This window comes from Rhinolophus sinicus, chromosome 14 (genome assembly GCF_057876585.1).
Source record: "Rhinolophus sinicus isolate RSI-liver-muscle chromosome 14, RSI-T2T, whole genome shotgun sequence".
Taxonomy (NCBI): domain Eukaryota; kingdom Metazoa; phylum Chordata; class Mammalia; order Chiroptera; family Rhinolophidae; genus Rhinolophus; species Rhinolophus sinicus.
In genome coordinates, this window is record NC_142514.1 from 17,569,117 (window position 1) to 17,590,637 (window position 21,521).

General features: G+C 53.6%; 1 protein-coding gene across 2 annotated transcripts in view; it reads left to right on the forward strand.

Moving 5' to 3' along the window:
- MAN1C1 (mannosidase alpha class 1C member 1) overlaps positions 1-21,521 on the forward strand; it is a 129,615-nt gene that overhangs the window by 96,481 nt on the left and 11,613 nt on the right. For both annotated transcript variants that reach the window (XM_088790566.1, XM_088790565.1), the window contains exons 3-8: positions 160-275; positions 2,602-2,682; positions 7,067-7,161; positions 12,887-13,013; positions 16,266-16,359; positions 21,385-21,500. In XM_088790566.1, the coding sequence (XP_088646692.1) occupies positions 160-275; positions 2,602-2,682; positions 7,067-7,161; positions 12,887-13,013; positions 16,266-16,359; positions 21,385-21,500 (629 nt within the window). The remainder of the gene's footprint in view (positions 1-159; positions 276-2,601; positions 2,683-7,066; positions 7,162-12,886; positions 13,014-16,265; positions 16,360-21,384; positions 21,501-21,521) is intronic.

A 21,521-nucleotide genomic window follows, 5' to 3' on the forward strand; every position in this document is an offset into this window, starting at 1 on the left:
AAGGCTGGTGGCACTGGAGTCTCCCTGGAGCGCGCCTGGGCCAGCCTTGGCCTCGGCGCCTGCCCAGGCATTTAGAGATGCCCAGCAGTGATGGCTGGTGTGGCTGGGATGGAGAGGATGAGAATGGCCCTGGGTCACGCCCTCGGTCCTGTGCTGCAGGAGGCCTCAGCGGGGCGACCGTCATTGACTCCCTTGACACCCTCTACCTCATGGAGCTGAAGGAGGAGTTCCAGGAGGCCAAGGCCTGGGTTGAAGAGAACTTCCACCTGAACGTGGTGAGTCAGAGCCCCTCGGGGCGTTAGGGCCACCAGTGGCCCGAGAGGTCAGTGGCCAGCTCCACCTGGTCATCTCTGAGACCCAGACGTGTGGAGGCTCTGGCCCCAGGCTGCACAGCAGAGCAGGTCCAGAGCCAGGGCTCCAAGCACTCTGTGCCAAGTCCCCTCCCCGAAAACCGGCCTTAAGGTGAGGGGCACCCCCACCCTGGCCTACCCAAGAGTGTTTACCAGCCTGCCCTCCTCCCCTAGGAGGAGAAACAGCCATGGTCGTTCCTTCCCCTCCCGGGGGTGCCAGGTACATTGCTCACGCCCAGGAAGTCCCTTCTAGGACTGAATCTGTCACACAGAACAGCAGCAATGGGGGAAGTGACTATCTGCTCTGAGCTGCTCTAATCCCGACCCCCTGTGCTGCCCTCTTGAGATAGGTGACGGGAGGGGGGCCTTCTGGTGAGAGGCCCAGGACCAGGTCCAGACCCGCTGGGTTTCCAGCCTTGCAGGCATCCCTGGTCAGGGACCAGAGCCTTGGGGAAGGGATGGGAATGTGTCTGGACGGCACAAAAGCCTTAAATACCAGACCCCACCCCCAGTGACCTCCCAGTCCAGGCCAAAGCTACTGACTTATCCTGAAGGCCTCAGCTCAGCATGGGGAGAGGCTGTTTAGATGGATTTGGGGAGCAAGAAATGGAGACAGATGGGGGGTGAGGAGTTACATCAAAAACACACTGGGGCTCCATCTGGGGCTCCATGAGTGACAAGTCCCGGTGTGAATGGGGACAGCTCCTGCAGCTCATGGCAGATGTGAGGCCCTGTCAGCAGAGAGCAGGGCAGAGAGATAAAGCGCTTCCCTGACTCGAATTCGTAGCCTGGGAAAAGTCACTTAACCTCCCTGAGCCTTCGCTTCTCCAACTCCCAGAGGGAAGCGACACAACAAAACAGTAATGAGCCCTAATTCAGAGGCTTGTGAGCTATATCATCGGAGGTTGTAAGAGCATTTTATGACACCATAAAGTCCGATACAGATGTAAGTGGTGCCATTATCATCATCACGATTACTTTGAGGCTTGTTATGACTTCCGGTGGCCTGTGAGGAGGAAGTTTAGAATCCCATTTCCTGCTGTATCAGTTGGGAGGAAGCCTGAGGCCGGAGATGGGAGGGGTCTTCACAGACCTGCCTTGTCCTTCTGCAGATGGTAGCTACAGAGTGGGCATCAGGCAGCTGCCCAAGGTGCCTGGTGGGGGCAGGGCCGGGGAGCCTGGGGGCACTCAGGCAGGCTGTGGAAGGTTAGGGAGTGTCCCTGGAAGAAGGCAAGATGGGGTCACTCCACCTCTCTGAGCCTTGGCTTTCTCATTTGAAAAATGGGAATGATGACCGCACCGAGCGCTATAAGGCTAAAAGAGAGCGGCTTGGCAAGGGCTCTGTGGAGGGAACAGTCCCCAAATAAAGGGATGATCATTGTTCTTATCAGTAATAAAAAAACTGTGAAGTGGGAGGTGTGCCGAGGAGAGCCCTGGGGCAAAGGATGCAATAACAGGCACCTTTCTGAAGCCACCCCTGGCACTGCGGTGCAGCGCTCAGCATCTCAGATCTGCCCTGCTCGAGATGAAGAACTCAGGCAGGAAAAGGCTACACAGCTTGCCTGAAGTCCCAAAGCCAAGTAAGTGGCTCAGGTGGGATTTCAACCCAGCTCTGGTCCTTGGCATGATGCCCCAACAACCCTGATTTGCAGACCAGACTTCAAAAAGAAAATAACAATGATTAAGGCCAGGGTGGACGTGCCCTGAGGGCTACAGAGCTGAGGCAGAGAAATTGCCAGTTACCAAAAGTATCTGCGTGGCTCCCCTTCCTGTCAGCCCTAGCCCTGCCCTGTCTGCCCCAGAACCTTCTCTGAGAAAGGTCCTCTTGCCCTGTCACCCCAAAGAAGGGCCACACCATCCTCCTGCTGAGGGGGTTCTGCGGGGAACGGCAGGTGGCCGGATAGAGGATTTGCCTCCCCTTGGGCTAAGCTTCCTCCAGCGGCTCCCCACCCGGTTTTTAAGCTCCCTGGAGAGCATCCAGGGCATAACTTTGCTCCAATGGCCTCGGGCAAGGGCTGGGGAACAGAGCCAAACCCAGTGTTTATTTGGAAGGCTGTAAATGTGTGGGTAGCAGCTGCCAGGCAGGTGACATCCCTCTCTCGCCTTTTGCTCTGAAAACCACCACCAAACCCAGGTGTGTGTGGCCAAATCAGCAGGGGCGGGGCATTGGCCAGTGTGGCCCCTCTCAAGGAGCCCTGTGGGCGTCTCACAAGTGTCCCTCCTGCCCTCCCCCTTTCTTTCTGCCCTGCAGAGCGGAGAAGCATCCCTGTTTGAGGTGAACATCCGGTACATCGGGGGACTCCTCTCAGCCTTCTACCTAACGGGAGAGGAGGTGAGTTGGTGCTTCCATGCCCCTGGACCATCCAGGCTGGAAAGGGCTTGGGAGAACTTCTGATCGCATCCCCTCATTTCACCAGTGAGGAAACAGGGATCCATGGGGATTTGCTCAGGGCCTCCCATGTCTCCCACCTCCACGGTGCCACCAGCAGCCTCAGTAGCCACTTCCTCCTCTTCTGTCGAATGCTTCCCTTCCGCTGCTCAGGTGAGCCCACTAGCTTCCGCAGTTGGTAGGAAATTCTCTAAGGGCAACAACTGGACCTACTCCGTCCACGCAGCAATGCCTGGGCTCGGCACGGGCTTGTGGAGCTCCTGGGCTGGTTTCTGCCGCTGTTCCTTCTCAGGATTGATGAAGCCGAGATCACTGTTTCCCCACTTCCAGCCCCAGGCCCCTTGGCCTTGGCCTATTCACAGACCCTTGCCCTCCTCTCCTGGACCAGCGACCAGCTCTAGGTCTCAAGGGAAAAGTGGGGGAGATGGAGCAGCCACGTGTTGTAAGTACCAGACTTAGCCGGGTTCACTGCATTGGCTTCCAGGAGGAAGGCCCTGGGCACAGTCAGAAAACCCGGACCTCATCCCCATACCACACCTGCCTGTGACCTGGAGCAAGTCCCTTCTCCCATCCTTGGGCCTCACTTTCTGGCCCACCGTGGGGATGGTCCTAATCCCCCATTGGGTCAAAGTCTTGTGAAATGGGGCCGGAGGAAAAGGGTCCGACCCCAAGGCTGCATTGCCAGAAAGTTTTGAAAACCACAGAGCTCTGTGCAAATGGGAGGCCTCTTCGTCCTCTCCGTGGGCTCCTGTGAAAGCACAGCAGAGTGTCTGGTGGTGAAGTTGCCCAAACCCCCAGGACGTCGGTCAGCCGTATTCCCTGGTACCCAGAGGGTGTTCTGCTCAGCACAACTGCTGCCCTGGGGCTGGACGCCTGGCCTGGCCCCCTTACTTTCTCCATACTTCCCCCTCTCTGTCCACCCAAAAATGAATAATTATGCCTGTGGGGGCTCACGGAGGTGAGGCCAGCAAGTGGCAGGAAAATCCTGCTTCGCCTCTGCAGTTGTCAGAGAAAGTCATTTCTGCTCCCCTTCAATGTAAGGCACACGGGCTGAAGTCAAGAGTTTAGAGGGAACTGTCATGTGCTTTATCTCTCCATTCGCTTTAGGCCTCTCTCCATGAAGCATAATCTCCTCAGCAGAGATTACCACTTGCTCCAATTTGTCCCCAAATAATTATAGATGGGAGCCCTCGGCTTTGAGCCACCTGAGGCCTGAATTTCATATGGAAACCCCCGGACAGGACAGTGGCATATGGAGCAGAAAAAGGCAGCTGCGTTCTTCACAGACACTTGCTCACCTCCTGCCTAGGTCATGGGAGGTGGATGTGGGACCTGGGGAAAGCGGGGAGCGATGCAGCGGGGCTCGTGTGGGGCCAGTGATTCAGGAAAGAGCGGACCCGCTGCTTGTCTTTCCCTCCCTCCTCTGAGGTGTCTGTGATTCTGAGAATTCGTTCTGAGGCTTCAGCTTCCTAGAAGGGACCTGAACCTGGCTTTCCAGACTGTGGAATGTGGGTAGCAGTACCTGTGACTTAGAAATCGTTCAAAAGGCCCATGCAGAGGCCCAAGTGGCTCAGAATTCCTGGGGTTCGCAGTGCAGCCCCTGGCCTCCAGCCGCTCCTCCCTGGTCCCTCTCCGTTCCCAGCACCTCCACATGGCACACCATGCTGCATGTGCACGGTGTCCTGGCTGCCTCAGACGGCCCCGTGAGGTGACATTGTCATCGATAGGCAGATGTAGAACCTGAGATGCAGAGAGAACTCACTTGCTCAGGTCACACAGTCTCTGGGGGCTGTGTTGGGTTAACTCCTGACCCTCTCCGCAATGGGCCTGGGGTGGAGCCCTCGATCAGCCTGGCCCAGTAAGTAAATGTTTCTCTGAGTTCTGTGAACCTCTCTAGCAAATTAAACCCAAGGAGGGTTTCATGGGAACCTTTCATTTATAGCCAGTCAGTCAGAAGTACAGCTAACAACCTGCACTTTTGATTGGTGTCTGAAGTATGTGTGGGACATAGGGGGCAGTCCTATAGGACTGAACCCCTAACTTATGGAATTAGATGCTGTCTCCATGGAGATAGCGTCAGAACTGAGTTGACTCTAGAGACCCAGGTGGTATCTGGGGAATTGCTTGGTGGTGTGGGGAACTCCCCACACACATTGGAATTTGGTTCAGAACCTGTTGCACACCCACTCACTTCCAACGTGACAGGAAGGATCAGTGTTCGTTCCCACTGGTCCCACTCTTGTCCACACACAGCCACTCAGCATCGTCCCTGGGATGGCTGAGACCTTGCACTGCTGGCCTGCAGCAGGGCCTTGGAAAGGAGGAGACATGGTTTGCTGGCAGAGAGGGGCTTGGAGTCCTCAGGAGAGGGGACAGCCAGACAGCAGCCTGGAGCCTCGGCTTTGCGCTCAGGTTCCTGTGGGTCCCTCTGCACCTCTGGGCTCAGCCTCCCCAGGGGTCAGTGAAGATATCAGGAGCCTCAAATGACAGCCCTTAGTTGTTGCTAAACCAGTGGCTGCTGGGGTGACAGAGGCTTTGGAATCTGGATTCTAGACAAGTTCCCCCAGGGAGTCTGACATGGCTGGCCCTGTGCCCACTTCTGAGACCCACTATGTGGCTCTGACTTTATCATCTTCTTTTGCCCATCACTGCCAGGCCCCGTGTGGCTCCTCCTTTCCCTCCCTCCCTCCCTCCCTCCCTCCCTCCATCCTTCCCTCCCTCCCTCCCTCCCTCCCTCCCTCCCTCCCTCCTTCCCTCCCTCCCTCCCTCCCTCCCTCCCTCCCTCCCTCCCTCCCTCCCTCCCTCCTTCCCTCCTCCCTCCCTCCCTTTCTAAGCCAGGACTGTGCCCACCCCTCAGAGGCCCCTCAGAGTCCTCTAATCCACTCCCCGGTGTTCCCAAACTCCTCCCCACTGTATTCCCTAAACAGTTGCCTCAGCATTTTTAATTGCATGTGTTGGGGTGGGGGGAACCTCAAGAGGACTTTGTTTTGAAACTACACAAAGGAGGTCAGCAAACTGGGTCACCCTCAAGTTCCAGACGTGAAAGGAAACGTATTGTCCCACCCAGAGCCGTTGCTTAGGGACTTGCATCTCATCTTTTAAAAGATGAATGATGTTTATTGTGGGTTTGTTTTTATTATAAAAATGGCACCAAAAAAATAGAAAGAAGCCAAAAGAAGAAAATAAAAATCTCCCATGAGCCTACCCCTCCCAGGAGACCACTGTTAATATCGGGGTGTATTCCCTTCCCATCGTTTCCTCACACACCCATAGGTATATAATTTTTACAAAAACTGAATTATACTATTTTGATATATTTTTCTCTTAATAGATTATAAGCCCTTTCTCTGCTGTTAAATATTCTTCTACAGCGTCACTTCAGTGGCCACGTGTTCCATTGCATGGATAAGCTATGTCCCTATTCTAAACAATGCTGGAATAAATTGCCGTAAAGTGAAAACATTACAACATTCTTGATTATTTATCTCCTTAGAATAAATTCCTAGGAGGGAAACTGCTGACTCAGAAGACCACAGGTGCTTTTGAATTCACAGATTTACAGAAGGACAATTTGAGAGGGTCGGGTCAGGCAGGAGCCGGGGCCTAGGCCGTCCCTCGCCGTCTCCTGGGTGAAGCCATTCTTCTCCCTCTCTTTCCATCTGTAAAATGGAAACAGTGGGTAGACTCTGAATGTGAAAGGGAAAAGCACACACACACACACACACACACACACACACACACACACACACACACATTTACAAATGGGAAAGAGTTTCCCAGAGGGAGGCCATGGTTTGCTGAGAACATAGGCACCAAGCTGTGGGACAGGACTGAAACCAGTGGGGTCTGGGCTCCCAGTCCAGTGCTTTCTATCCTCAGTCCCAATGTGTTTCCCATGCGCTCAGCCTGTAATGTCCTGGTCCTGCAGTGTGAGCAGGCACTGACCCTTGGTGACCTGCTGCCCTGACTGCTCCGTCTTCCCAATTGTCACCCTAATCACAGTTATAATCATCGGGCCTGTCACTGTGGTAAGTGCTTTACAACCATTGTCTAATTTTTATTCCTCTCAGCAACCCGCTGAGGAAGGCAACACTGCTCATTTTATGACCCAGCAAAGTGAGGCTCAGAGAGAGCCTTACGTCAGGCCACAGAGCCAGGAGTCCGTGGACCAGGCCCACATCCAGGCCGGTCCCACCTCAGAGCCTAACGTGGTGCCACCTCCCACTCTGGGCCAGGAAGCAATGGCAGGTTTATCTGCCAGCAGCAGCTTCTTAGAGTGACTGCACCCCACTCAGCCCCCATTCACAATGCCCTTTGACCCTTCCAGGTGTTCCGAATAAAGGCCATCAAGCTTGGAGAAAAACTCCTGCCAGCCTTCAACACCCCCACGGGAATCCCAAAAGGCATTGTGAACTTCAAAAGGTAGGATGCCTTCTGCTCTTCCACTTGTGCGTCTGCGTGGAAACCGAGGCACAGGGAGAGGATGATACCGGTCTCTGGAATCGCAGCCAGTCAGTGGCAGAGTGAAAGTGAGCCTTATTAGCCTAGGGCTCTCCTGGGCTGGTGCTTGTCACCAAACCTGGTCCTTGGCATTTCGGACACACAAGGCCTGATCCTCTAGGGATGGGACGAGGCAGCTGTTCCTCTGGGATCATTCCATGGCACGGCCTTAGCTCACAGCCCTCCAGATGTGCCGTGGGAGGGTCAGGAGCCAGGAGGACGTCATACCCTCCCACCACGAGGAGGTACCCAAAGCTGCCCCTGTGCTGGGGGTAGCAGACCCCTGGGAGTCCTTGTGGTGGGCACCCAGGGAGCCGTCTGGGACCAGCCTCGGGCCCTCGTACAACCCCAGGCCTGAAAGGAAGCTGTAATATTTCCATTGCATCAGACTCCCCCCTTCTACCTCCTGAAGTGATTTCTTTTTTTTTTCTTTAAAGATTTTATTGGGGGAAGGGGAACAGGACTTTATTGGGGAACAATGGTCAAATTGTTGTCCTTTCAGTCTTAGTTGTGGAGGGTTCTGTTCAGCTTCAAGTTGTTGTTCTTTCAGTCTTAGTTGTGGAGGGTGCAGCTCAGCTCCAGGTCCAGTTGCCGTTGCTAGTTGCAGGGGGCACAGCCCACCATCCCTTGCGGGAGTCGAACCGGCAACCTTATGGTTGAGAGGACAGGCTCCAACCAACTGAGCCATCCGGGAGCTCAGCGGCAGCTCAGCTCAAGGTGCCGTGTTCAATTTTAGTTGCAGGGGGCGCTGCCCACCATCCCTTGCGGGAGTCGAGGAATTGAACTGGCAACCTTGTGGTTGAGAGCCCACTGGCCCATGTGGGAATTGAACCGTCAGCCTTCGGAGTTAGGAGCACGGAGCTCTAACCGCCTGAGCCACCGGGCCGGCCCCCTGAAGTGATTTCTTATCTCAGGGTTCTTAGTCCAACAGTAGCTTCAGCCTCTGCCAGGGAGAGAAGGAGGATGCTGGAGTGGAGGCAGGGGCCTGGGCCCAGGTGAGAGTGGCCACCATCCCTCTCTATCCTGGGACGTCCCACCCTTATGTTGCCTGAATTGCTTCAGCGCCCCCTACTGGTCCTTGCAGAGAAGGGAGGACTTGGCGTCTTCACCTACTGTCCTCTGGTTGGAAAGCATTCCTGGGGTGTGGCTGCTCTTAAATCTCACCGTGGGCCAAGGAGGGGCCCTCAGGACTGATCGAATCCCCCTCTTGGTGGCAGGGTTGACTCCTCAGAGCGGGACACTTGGATGTCTGCTCAGATTCCTTCTCCGCAAACACGGAGCCTGTAGGAACATGGCCAGCTGTCGTGGAGCGAGACACAAACATGCTGTCTTTTCAGCTCCCTCTCCTGGATCCAGCTTCTCAGGCCTCCCTGCGCAGGACCTGGCATGGGACCCCAGCTCAGGCATCCCTCCCCCCTGTGTGCACACCACCGTCCCCTGAGCCCTACACCACAGCCCCGGCTGTCTGCCTTACCCCGGTCCCTCAGAGCCCAACCTGACCCATCATAGATCCTGTCGTTTCTGACTAAGAAAGCACATTTATTTTTAGGCTGTTTGCGTGCTGCCAGTGCTGTGCACACGTGTTTGCATATGCTTATTTCCTGGCAACACCTCCCTTCCATTTGCTAGGTAAGAGTCTATTGCTAAAAGTGCCTGCCTGTTCCACAGGGAGGAAGGATGTCAGGAATTTATCCAGCCTGGGTGGCACTGGCTTTGCTCTTTGGAACACCCGGGGGAGAGGGGAGCCACACACTGCTGCCCCGGCTCTGGGCACAGCTGGCTGTGGGCCCCAGCAGCGGGGGAGATAACTAGGCCCTGCCCCCAAAGGAGGACCCTGAGGGGAGGTGGTCCCCAAGTAAGCGTGACTGCCCCTCCTCCCTGATGGGGAGGTGTGTCTGTGCAGTCCGGCCTGGGAGGCAGAGGCCGGGGCAGCTGTGACCTGTGACCTTCAGGGAACACTAGTCTATTTGTAAGAGTGACAGTGGCCAGTCCACAGACCTCTGCAACTGACTCAATCTGTCACTTGCTCTCTCACACACATTACACTCTACTGCCACTCATCGAAATCACGAAGGCTCAGATACACAAGCTCGCCTTTGTCACACACACTCTCGCATCCGTACATATATCCACAGTTCACACACAAAAATAAATATGCATGTACACACGCATATACACACTGAGGTACACATCTTAATAATGGCTACTGTTTATTGAGCGTCCACTGTGTGCCAGGCACGATGCGAGCACATGACATAGATTCTCTCTTTTCAACCTCACAGCAGCCATATGGACCCCTTTTTACCAGTGAAGAAACTGAAGATCAGAGAGGTGAGGTAACTTACTCAAGTTCACAGAGCAGCAAAGCAAAGTTAGAATCAGAATCCAGGTTAGTCTGGCTCCAAAGTTAACAATTACACAGTACACAGGAGTGTATACATACCTAGAAGCTTCTGCCAGGCTGGGGAGGGGCATTGTGGAGCAGCCCCTCCCACCAGGGGAATTGAACACAGGCTGCAGACCCACTTGCAGGCTTCAAAGTGGGAGGGGAGCAGAGGACAGAGTTTCCATTGGCCCGTTGCCTCTCGGGGCTGATCGGAGAACCTCCTGGGCTCTGGATGCTGCCCAGAGAGGAGACATTTGAAGCACAAAGTACCTAGGATTTGGATTTAGACTCAGCTCTACCAGCTCTGTCACTTACTGTGTGACCTTGGAAAAAGTGTCACTTCCTCTCAGCCTGAGTATCTTCACCTGTGAAATAAGGATCATGGTATCTACCCTCTGAAGTTGGATGTGAAGGTGAAATAAGATACAACAGCTGCCTGGCACATATCAGGAACTTCATACCTCTAACAAACAGCGCAATTTACATGTGCATAATTACATAGTGATAAAATAACAGTAATTACATGCATAATTTACACCTTACCAATAACTCTATGAGGTGTGGGTCCCATCATTTAATGGATGAGGAAACTGAGGTCTAGAGAAATTAACCGACCTGCCTGAGGTCACTGAGCTGGGAACTGGGGGAGCTGGCATTTGAAGCCAGGCAGGCAGACGAGAGGGAAGGTGCCCACCTCTGCCCTGGCTGGCACAGCCTGTCTGCCAGCGCAGCTCCACTACAGGAAGCCCACTTGGGAGGGTGAGTGTTGGGAGGAGGAGGAGAGGAAAGAGAGGTTCATGAGGGGGGAAATGAGAACAAAAGACAGCTGGCCTGGTGGCTGGTGGTTTTGTGTGTGGTGTTTTTTTTACCTTGAATTTCTCTGCAAGGGCAGGAAGCATCAATTATTCAGGAAACCCTCTGCCCACTGAGATCACAAGCTGCAGAGAAAAGTCTCTTTTGGGAAAAGGGAGAGTGGGGACAGCTCCCACTTCCCTCTGGGTGGATGTGAGGCCATCTGGGAGGGAGACCCCGTTAGGGAAGTGCCCACCTTCACCACCTACTGGCTCTGACCTTCGACAACTCACTTCCCTCTGAACCTCAGTTTCCTCCTTTGCATATTGGAATTAATGATGCTTTACCTTTGGGCTTTAAATGAAATAATGATATGAACAGCTTGCCCCAGTGACTGCCATTTGTAGCAGCTCAATAAACGGAAGCTGTTTTATTTATTATTCAAGAGCCAAGTTTCCCCTCTCTCTGGAGCCCATCTCTCCCCCTGTACCCCCTACGCCCGAGTCAGGGAACGACCCAAGGAAGTAGGGACCAGTGGTTGTCTCTGTGTTTACTGAGGTGACTTACCCCAAAAGATCCCCAAACACAAGTCCCCCATCTGTTTCAGGAAGCTGGGAGACTGGTGGGCTGCCTTACTTCCCAGGAAACTACATCCAGGCCAGAGAATGGAGTTTAGAAGAAGGGGAGCCCCAGCCCCACCCCAGGAAAAGCAGTGCCCCTGAGGTGGCAAACCACACCTCCCAGATCCCTGCCTGCCTTCCTAGGTCCTGTTCCTGGAGGACAAGGACACACAGGGACCAGTTCTTGGGAAGCCAGAGCTTCCCAGAGCACCCCCACCCGGCAGACACAGCCCCCCATCCTGCCCCACACTAACTGCACCTCAGAGCCTCTACACATGGGGAGCTCACTCCCCACGACCTGTCCACCAACCTCCCAGAAAAGGGAGGTTGACCCCTGTCCCCCTAGTTGCCCCAAGTGTCCGATAGAAAAGATTATCATGATGCAGATGAGGAAAGTGAGGCACAGGGAGAGGAAGCAGCTTGCCAAAGCCCCCCCCCCCCCATTCTTCACCTTCCTCTTCTTTCTAGGACGGAGACTGGGAGGTGTTATCTTTACCCAGTTTGTCGGGTACAGAAACTAAGCTACACGAGGAGGAATGGTTTGCCCGGGTCCTCTCAGCTAACAACCTCCTGGCTGCAGGTCCTGGGGAGATTTCAAGTGAAGCACCTGGAAAAGCAGTGGCCTTGCTTATTATATAATTAAAAGTGAGGCCCGCCGCACGGTGGTTAGGACAAACTCTGGCGTCTGACCAGCTTTGGGTCCCAGCTGCGCCCCTTGCTGTGTGATCTCAGGAGGGTGACGTCACTGTCCTGTGCCTTTCTTTCCTCGTCAATAAAAGGGGCAGATGGGAGGGTTACCTGAGGCTCTGCCCCCTTCCTCCTTGAAAGCACCTAGGACTTGACAGCACCTAGGTTATCTGACAGCCTTCTCCAGTGAGGTGGCCATGCTAGTAATACCTAATTGGACTTTATCTAAGGTGTTCATGAGAAGTGCATAGTTCACGGCTAAGGAAATCTTTGTTCTCTTATTCCTACCCTCTGCTTCCCCAGGCTCTGGCCACTCCAGGTGTGTGGTCATACCCAAGCCGCCTGCCTGTCAAGTGTGGGGCCATAGTGCGTCCTTGGGCAGCACTGACAGTGTTGGGCAAGAGAAAAATGTCCAGGTGGGGTCCCTGCTTTTCATCTGCCCCTGTTTAGACCCAGCTCACTGAGCAATTGGGTTGCCTTCGGCCAGAGGACAGAAGTAGAGCGTCTGTGGGGTCTGCGTGATCCCTGACAGCTTTGTCAATATCACCTATAAATTGAGCATGACACACATGCCAGGTCTTGGCTGCCAAGACAGCTCTGCTACTGTCCTTCTCAAGCCCACAAGTCTTACAGGGACAAAGAATGTTGCAAGCCAGACAGGACTGGGTTCCAGTGACATTTCAGCAAGTCACTTCATCTCAGTGTCCTCAGAAGTCACATGGGCCTTTTACTATTAGGTTGGTGCAAAAGTAATTGCAGTTTTTGCAATTTTTTTTTTAACTTTTATTTATTTAAGTGTGTTTTTCCAGGACCCATCAGCTCCAAGTCAAGTAGTTGTTTCAATCTAGTTGTGGAGGGCGCAGCTCACAGTGGCCCATGTGGGGATCAAACCAGCAACCTTGTTGTTAAGAGCACCGCGCTCTAACCAACTGAACAAACCGGCCGCCCCCTTTGCAATTGTTTTTAACCTTTTAAACCGCAATTATTTTTGCACCAACCTAATAGTACTGACCCCCGCGGAGGACTAAGATTGTGTGGTGGAAGCTCCTAGATCACTGCCTGGCACAAAGTCCACACTGTCCCACTAAGCAGTCACGTGACTCTCAGCAGAAGAGCTCGCCGGCAGCAGGGGCGGTGACCGGGACTGCTTCTGTCTTTTCAGTGGCTCCAACAGGAGCTGGGGCTGGGCCATGGCCGGGAGCAGCAGCATTCTGGCGGAGTTTGGGTCCCTGCACTTGGAGTTCCTACACCTCACTGAGCTCTCTGGTAACCAGATCTTCGCTGAAAAGGCAAGTCTTCTCCCCGTTCGCTCCTGCCCCAAACGGCTCCTCCTGCGTCTCCCCACAGAGGGCAGAAGGATGCGTACCCAGCCCAGCACAGGCCACGGGGAAGCGGATCATAGATCAGCAGGACGGGGGGTGGGAAACCCACAAGCCCTGGTAATAGTTACCTGTGGAAGACCTGATTGTACCCGATCCCAGGTGACAGGGAAAACAAGCAGGATAGTCAGACGCCTACAGCGCGCAAGGAAGAGACAGCTGCCTGGGAGAAGGTGCTCACTGGTATGTGGCAGCTCCGTGGCAATCACACATGTGTGAAATCTGGAGAAAGTGCAACAGCTGAAGTCTATGCACCAGCTCACATGGGCAGGAATTGGCCACCGCTGCAAAAGCCCCCTTTCCAAAGACATTTAACTTTTTTGTGTGAGATCTGCCTGCCTTTTCCTTCCAGATGCCCGTCTAGCTCATGCTGTCAGCAGGCTGGCAAAGCGATTTCACTCTACAGCAGAGCCACACGTCTGTTCCTTCTCACTGTTACTGGGCCAGCTAAGAGCACAAGGGGGCTTGAGAGATGGGGTGCAGGTTGTCATCCATCCTGTTCAGGAACAGGACAGCAGCCTGTTCCTTCTTCCAGGCCCTCCGGAAGGAGCAGTTCCTCCGTGTCACAGCCCTTAGCAGTCCCACTGTTTGGAAATGTCTCCATGGGTCTAACCCTAAACCCAAAGAAGGAAAGTGTACACACAGCACCCTCAGATGGCACTCAAGCTCCATCAGCAGTCATCCCTTCCTGAGTTCTGCCTTGTGAGATGAAGCCCCACCCTCTAAGAAGAACCCTTCCAAGGCCTCCACTCACAAAGCTTTCTCTTTTCCCTCTCTCTTCCCCACCACCAAATATTAGCCTCTTAGGGTGCCAGGGGGGCTAGGAGCTCATAGATCCACATCTACCCAGTGTCTCCCAATCTCGTGTCAGCCTCAAAGCATCACCTGGCATGCCTGTGAGGAAACAGATCTCTGGGCTTCACCCAGGAATCTGCATTTTTAATACGCACCCATTTGCTTTTATTTTTTTCAATTTTATTGGGGAATATTGGGGAACAGTGTGTTTCTCCAGGGCCCATCAGCTCCAAGTCATTGTCCTTCAATCTAGTTGTCGAGGGCACAGCTCATCTCCAAGTCCAGTTGCCATTTTCAATCTTTAGTTGCAGGGGGTGCAGCCCCCCCATCCCATGTGGGAATAGAACCGGCAACCCTATTGCTCAGAGCTCACGCTCTAACCAACTGAGCCCTCGGGCCGCCCCCCATTTGCTTTATGACGCCAAGTTTAGGACTGCTGCTTATTCACTGTGGGAATCCCCCCATGCACTCTTGAGAAAACGCTCAAAAAGGCCTTCTCAGCCCCTTGATGCCTTCCTTCCTCTGCATCGGGCTCATTACCACCCTTATGCAGCCCATCACATTGTCAGACCTTCTTTCAAAAGCTTTTCCTTATTTGGTGAGGACTCTGCCACCCTGTGACACCTCCCCTTGTAAGTTCATAGAATTAGTCCAATCCCACTCCCTTTCTGTACTGGTCCTTTCCCCACCTCCATACCTACCTCCCCCCAGTGTCCCTGTTTCCATTGCTCTTAAGCCAACTCCTCCAGGAATATTGTGGCTGGCTCAGAACGTAGGGATGAGGAGCTCACTGTAGTCCCTGACCAGTCTGGGGAGACTAGTCACCACTGCCTGAGCACCTACTACGTGCTGGGCACCTTATAGTGTCTCTAACCCTCCCGACGGCCCTATGAGTGGGTCTTCTTGTCATCCCCATTGTACAGAGGAGGAAACTGAGGCTCAGAGAGGTTAAGTCACTTGTCCTGGGTCATCCATCTGGTAGGTGACAAAGCCAAGATTCAAGTCCAGGATTTTTTGGCTCTGAAGCCCATGTTCTTTCAAGACCAGATTAGTACAGCAGGCTTCAGGCTTTTTCTCTAGAGTCCACCCGCCCCTCTCTCTGTCTCTCTCTACATTTACATTCTCCAGCTATTTTCATCCCCCAGTTATGCCTCCCACAGAGGCGATTATTGGCAGTCAACAAATTGGCCCAAATTCTAAAAGCGCCCGCACCCTCCAGGGGAGGTAATTCAGCCTGCTTCACTGCTCACCACCAGGACAGTCGAGAATAAGTCAGGTACAAGTGCATTCTCGTCCCCCAGAATGGATTCCATTAACATAAATGGATATGAAGTCTGATGTGGCAAAGCAAATGCTGTCCCCTGGAAAGAAAGGTCTGACAGCTAAAAGGCTTCTCTCCCTGCTCGCCCTGTCGATAAATCTGTGAGCATGATATTGCGTGGTCCCCGAGGGCCTTTTTCTCCGGGCAGACTCTGTACTGGGAGGATTTCACGTACTGCCAGAGTGCAGACGCTGAGGGATAAAGCCTTCCCGCTTTTGTAGCCCAAAGGTTGCAAATCCAGATTCCTCTGCTATATGTTGTTGCTACACCGTCTCCATCCTGGTCCCTGTTGGACCCAGGGGCTGCTCCATGCGGTCATACAAGACCTGACTCGTGTCCTGGCTCTGCCACTTAACATACCGTGTGACCACAGGCACATCACCAAACCTCTACGATTCAGGTGTCTTGTCTGTGAAACTGGGATAATAATACCGGACAGGCTGTTCTGCTGGTTGGAGATACTGTATGTAACGGGTTTGGCTCAGAGGAACTGAGAGGTGTTAACCTTGAGATGCCTGTGAGGGCATCAGGACATTGAAGAGCCCAGGCCTCTCCTCTGGAATGGTCCCTATGGTGTCAGATAAAATAACATATTACCAGGCTGCACCATATGAAATTGCCAATATTTGACCATTTCTGACCTATTAAAAAGGACATTTTACCTAGCACCTACGAAACAGCTACTATCCCGTATACGAATCCGCCCTCCTGAAAAGACCCATCCCCAAAGGAGGCACTCAGTGAGGAAGGGGTGAGGTCGGGTGCAGATGGGGGGCTTAGCAGGCCTCAGGCAGAGCGGTCAGTGCAGAGATGATGGGTGAGGCCCCCCTGTGGCCATGTCCTGCCGAGCCCGCACCTGGCACAAGGTCAAGGCCATCCCACCAGCTCCAGGTTGCCGCCTGCTGTTGACTATGCAGGTCTCCCTTCCTCCCTCCTTGGAATGGTTTACTCTGGATCTGAACCAGCGGCCGCGGTCCTCGGCGGGCTGGAAGTGGGCCGGCTTCTTCAGGAAAGTGAAGGTGCGACTGGTGTCCATCTCTTGGCAGGTCAGGCACATCCGAAAGGTCCTCAGGAAGATCGATAAGCCATTTGGCCTCTACCCCAATTTCCTCAGTCCAGTGAGCGGGAACTGGATGCAACGTGAGTACAGAGACACTGCTGCCCCTCCTTCCGCTGGTTCCCGCCCAGCTTCCCTGCCAGCCCAGTGCTAGGCACCTGGGCCAGGTGAGGAGTGATGCCTTTATCAGAGCCACATACCAGTAAGGCACCGACTGCTGCTCATGGATACCACCCCCCCACCCACACACACACAGACACCCTGCTGGGCAACTTGGGGAGTTTTCCTTATGGTTGTCATTGCTCTGGTGACAGATGTGATGGCTGCTGGCAGTAAGGCCCTGCCTGTGCGTCCCCCTCACACTAGCTGTCTCCATCAGAGCCACAGCCTTCCATCTCTGTGGTATCTGCGAAAACCTCCTTCATCATCCCCTAACCTTTCAGGAATGTTCTAGGACTCAGGGGTGTCTAAACTTTTTTCAACGTTTTTTACCAAGGGCCATATGCGGTAAAATACACAAACAGCCGGGCCACTCACTCGAGGTGAAGTACGTATTACCTCATCTGGTTTATTTAAGTAAACTAAATATATTTTTGGAATTTGCTGTGGGCCAATTAACAATGGATTGCGGGCCGCAGTTGGCCCGCGGGCTGCAGTTTGGACACCCCTGTTCTAGGTAGAACTGCCTTCCCCGGAACGGGCTCCAGAAAGACCGTGTATCCTCTTCTAGACCCTTCAATTTGGTTCCCCACCTCCCGCTTTCATTTTTTTTTTCAGTTTTAAGCAGAGCATAACTATACAGCAATATAAAAACTATGAATTCACCTCTGTATCTTACACCTGCAAGAATCAGTCCCAGGATTTCCTGCTCTTCTCCGTTCAGAGGCTTGTTTCTCAACCAAATGGTTGTCAGATACCTGGTCACCCATGGAGCCTCATTCACAGCCCCCAGCTCCACCCACTGAAACAAAATAGGGTTTGGGGAGATGCTCAGGAGGGAGAGTGTTGGGAAGTTTCCCAGGCCCCTGGCATTGCCCCCCTGTCGAGAAGCCCTGCTCTGTCTTGCCTGCCTACTCAAGGCCCTGGTCAGGTGGTCATAGCACACCTTGGTGGCAGGAGGTTCCATCGGCCCCACTCAAGGGGCTTCGCAGAGTCCCCGCCTCCACTGCCTCTGCCCACACAAGGACCACTCTTTCTTTCCCCCACCAGCAGCCTCAGTTGTGCTGGCATCAACAAGGGTTCAGGGGCAGAGTAAACATGAGTAGGGGTAGTTCATTTTATTTCTGTGTGCCTTGGTCTCCTCTCCTGAAAAATGGGAGAAGAGCTTGAGATACGTTCATTGTGTACCGTGGAGAGATTCGGGAGTAATGGTCAGATGCTGCAGGAAACAGATCCCAGGCCATCTGCCAGAGATGAGATGGGTTGTCCCAGAAAGTAATGAATGCCCATCAGTAAAAGGATGCAGGCAGGGCTGGCAGGGACACACAGCTTTGTCCTTCGAACCCCACGCCTCTGAGATCTGCAGGTCCACGGGCCCCAGAAAATTCCACCTAGGACTTTCCCCCCACCCCACCCATGACCTCACTCCTGAGTGGCTTCCTGCAAAAACTACTTATAGAAATGCAAAGTGTTTTTACCCAAACACACTTCCAAATCACAGAGTGCGGGAGGAAAATGAAGGTTTGAATTACAGATTGTGGCCCCGGGAAGAGACAGTTTAATAACTGTTACTGCTTTTAATTGCAAGGCCTGACTGGGCAAAGAGATAAACTACCCTGCTGCTGGCCTTAGCTGCTCCAGGACAATGCAGCAAAACCCATAAAAAGGAGAAGGGTGTGGCTTCCCAGCCTGAACAGCTACCTGGGCAAATTACAGGGGAGCCCCTGCCGAGAAGCATAATTTTCTTTTCAGGCTGTGCCAGGGGTCACAGGGCGGGACTAAGTCAGTCACACGTGAAAAACTGTTTCATATGAATAAAATATGAATCCGGGCCAGCTAAAGAACAGAGGGAGGGTTACAAAGCCCTGCTCATCCGGGCGCCCGCCATCCTCCTTCCTTGGCTTTGGTGAGCTGGAGTTATCTCAGGTTTTCTGTGGGCTTTTTTTGGTGATTGTGTATTTTTCCAGGTGATAACATTCCCAACTTGCATAAGCTAAGTGTGTTCCCATTCTTTTCTCTCCTCGAATCCTCTTTTTAGCCCATTTGCAACCACAGAAATTACAGCTTAGAGAGGTGAAGGAGGAAGTGGGGCTGCAGCCCCGTCCCAGGCTTCTGCTCATGGCTGCTCCCCACTCTTGCTTGGAGCTGAGCTTCAGGGCACCAGGGGAGGCACTTCCTGCCACTAGGACCTCACAGCCAGGACTCCACCAGGTTCCTGCTGGCACTGACCCTAGCAAACCTCTGAGAACTCAGGCAGCTGCCAGCCCCTCCGCCTGGGCTCTGGAGTGGCTTGTCCTCCTGTCCACTGCCTGAATCCTACCCTTTCCTCAGTGGGAGGGAAGTGGCAGGTCTAGATTCTCCCCAGTGGAAACATGAGCTGCCCATCAGGCCCAGCCTCGCAGCCTCCCCCATGTCATGGTCAAGTCCTGGCTTGCAGGGTGGCTGCCTCCTGCTGCCAGGTGTGATGAGAATGTTGACACGGTCAAAGGCAGCAGAACCCACCTTTGCTCTAAGGCTCATGGGCACCCGCTCGTGCTCCCCTTTTGCATTGTCCCTCAGAAGACTGAGGGCCCACAGGGGAAAATGACGTGTCCTGAGCTAATGGCAGGTCCATGTCGTCCAATTCCCACTCCTGTGCCTCTGCCAGCGTATCCCACGGTGCTGGGGAAGACACAACACACACACAGCAGTGAGAAAGCAGTGGGACCTCCAAATGAGAATTGTCCGTGGCAGTCGTCCCCTGAGAGACTATGCATATACCCCCAGGAGGTGTCATGTCTCAGTCGTCTGTGGAACTCCTGGCGACCTGGCTTCCTTCTGCACACACCTGGCAGTGAAGCCCTCGGCCACGTCACACACACACACCTTGCAATCCTATGATGAAGTCCAAATTCTTTGGCTTGATATTCCAGGCCCTTCCCAAGTGCAGCTCAAACCTGTTTTCCTTCCATTCATTCAGGTTTTCCTGGGCGTCTGCTGTGTGCCTTACAGGTACTGGACATAAACTGTGAATCATACATGGTCCCTCTCCACAGAGAGCAGACCGCCCAGCCGGGGAGGCAGACAGATTCTTTTAACCGCGTCACAGTGGCCAATGGCAGGCACACACCCGGCAATGGCAGGACGCCTGCCACTGAGCCCTCCTCACGGGAGGGAGGCCACGGGGCCAGGTGTGGCGCGTGCCTTATCTCACTCGCTCCTCACCGTCACCCTGCGGGGAGGGACGGTGAGCAGGTTTATGAGGACATTGAGGAAAGCCTTTCTAAGGAGGGGATGCCTGAGCCGAGGTGTAGGGGTGAGGAAGCGTTAGCCATGCAAGGGGGGGAAGGGCATTCCCGAGGGTGAGAGAAATAGCGTGGGAAGGCTGGGGCTAGGGGTGTTTATGGTGGTGAAGAAAACTGTGAGAGGAGGCAGGGCCAGGAGATGAGTGTGGAGACAACAGTGGCCCGAGCTGCGTACCTGTGAGCCAGGGCCCCCTTCTGTGGGCTGGGAGCTTCAGGGGGCTCTCAGCGGAGGCTGACTCAGTCTGGCTTCCAGCCTCCCCCCACCCCTGCTCTGCTCAGACCTCCTGCTCCAGCTGTGGACACGCCATCAACATGCTGGGCCTCCTTTTGTGCTTGCGCACGCTGTGCCCTCCGCCTAGAAACAGGGCTGAGGGGTACACGCTGCTTCTCTCAAGGCCCGGGCTTTATCTGGTCTGTTCCAGTTTTTGCGAGTGCTTGTTCTGTTCCTGAAACCTTGCTGGCCAGGATTTGTTTACGGAGGAGGACAGAAGGGCCAGTTTTCTGTGGGGATCTCCTCTCGGCCCCTTTTCCTGTTCCCCATCTGTCTTTACCCACCGACTTCTGGTCCTCTCTTCACACTTGTCCTTTTTTTCTCTATGCATCTTTGATTTCATTCTCTGGTTGACTGTGTAAAGCTGCAGAAAGTGAGAGCTCTACCAGTTTGATGGTCTTGGATGAACTATTTAGGCTCACTCTGTTTTCCCTTCTGGGAAATGGGGTTGATAGTGCTAATTTTGCAAGGTTCTTGGGAAGGTTGTTATAAAAAATACAGTAAAGCTCCTAGTCCACAGTGGACTCTCAATAAATGGTAGCTGTTTGTGTATTCTCTGTTTCTCCAGAGGAGCTGAAAATACTCTTCCCATTCCCCCCACCCCCCTTAATCCACCCCCCAGTCCCCAAGTGAATCATAACAGGGAACTGACGTTTGCTCTGATTATAGCATTAAATGCCTTTATGTTTCCCTGTTGTTAATTTCTAAAGCATGTGAGTGTTTTCCGTGTCTTGCTGCTGTTGTTAACTACTCCTCAGTCAACCTGTCTTTCTCCCAGGACAGCCCTGGGTGGAGACATCTCATTCAACCACAAGCTGGAGGTCCTGCTCTGTCGGGACTCCGGACAGAGGCCACCAGGGCAGAGAGGGCCTCTGCTCCTTTGAACTCCATTTATCCCAATTTGCTAAATTTAAACTCAGCTTTCCCAGAATGTCTCTGTTCTCTGACCGACTAAATTAAGCTTCTCCTTCCTCCTTTTCACGGCCTTTTATGAACCTGCCCAGCATTAATTACCATGTTTGTCGCCGGGTAATAAAAATCTCTGAACTCCCTGCCACCAGATTATCTTTTTAAAGCAATGCAACTCATTTACACTTACTAACCGGCGGCCCTGCCGTCCTCAGCCTGCTAAAGCTAAAGCGCCGTGATTTATAGCACCGGATGAGCCTATGGACTTCTGTGCAGGACACCGCGCTCAAGGCGGCCCGGCTCCCCCAAGTCGCAGGCTGTGTCTTTCTCTCAGCTTCTTTTCCAAGCTGCTGATTAAATGCTCGCTCCCCAGCCACATACAGCACAGGGGGCCACAAGGGCTGGTGGGCAAGATGTGCGCTTGGTTAATCCTGCCAGCCGCCTCGGCAGACGGAGAAAATGTTCTGTCCTTTTTCCCCTCACAGACCACGTCTCAGTTGGAGGACTCGGGGACAGTTTTTATGAATATTTGATCAAATCCTGGCTGATGTCGGCCAAGACAGATATGGAGGCTAAAGATATGTACTACGAAGCCTTGGAGGTAAGACAAGCTTCTTCATGG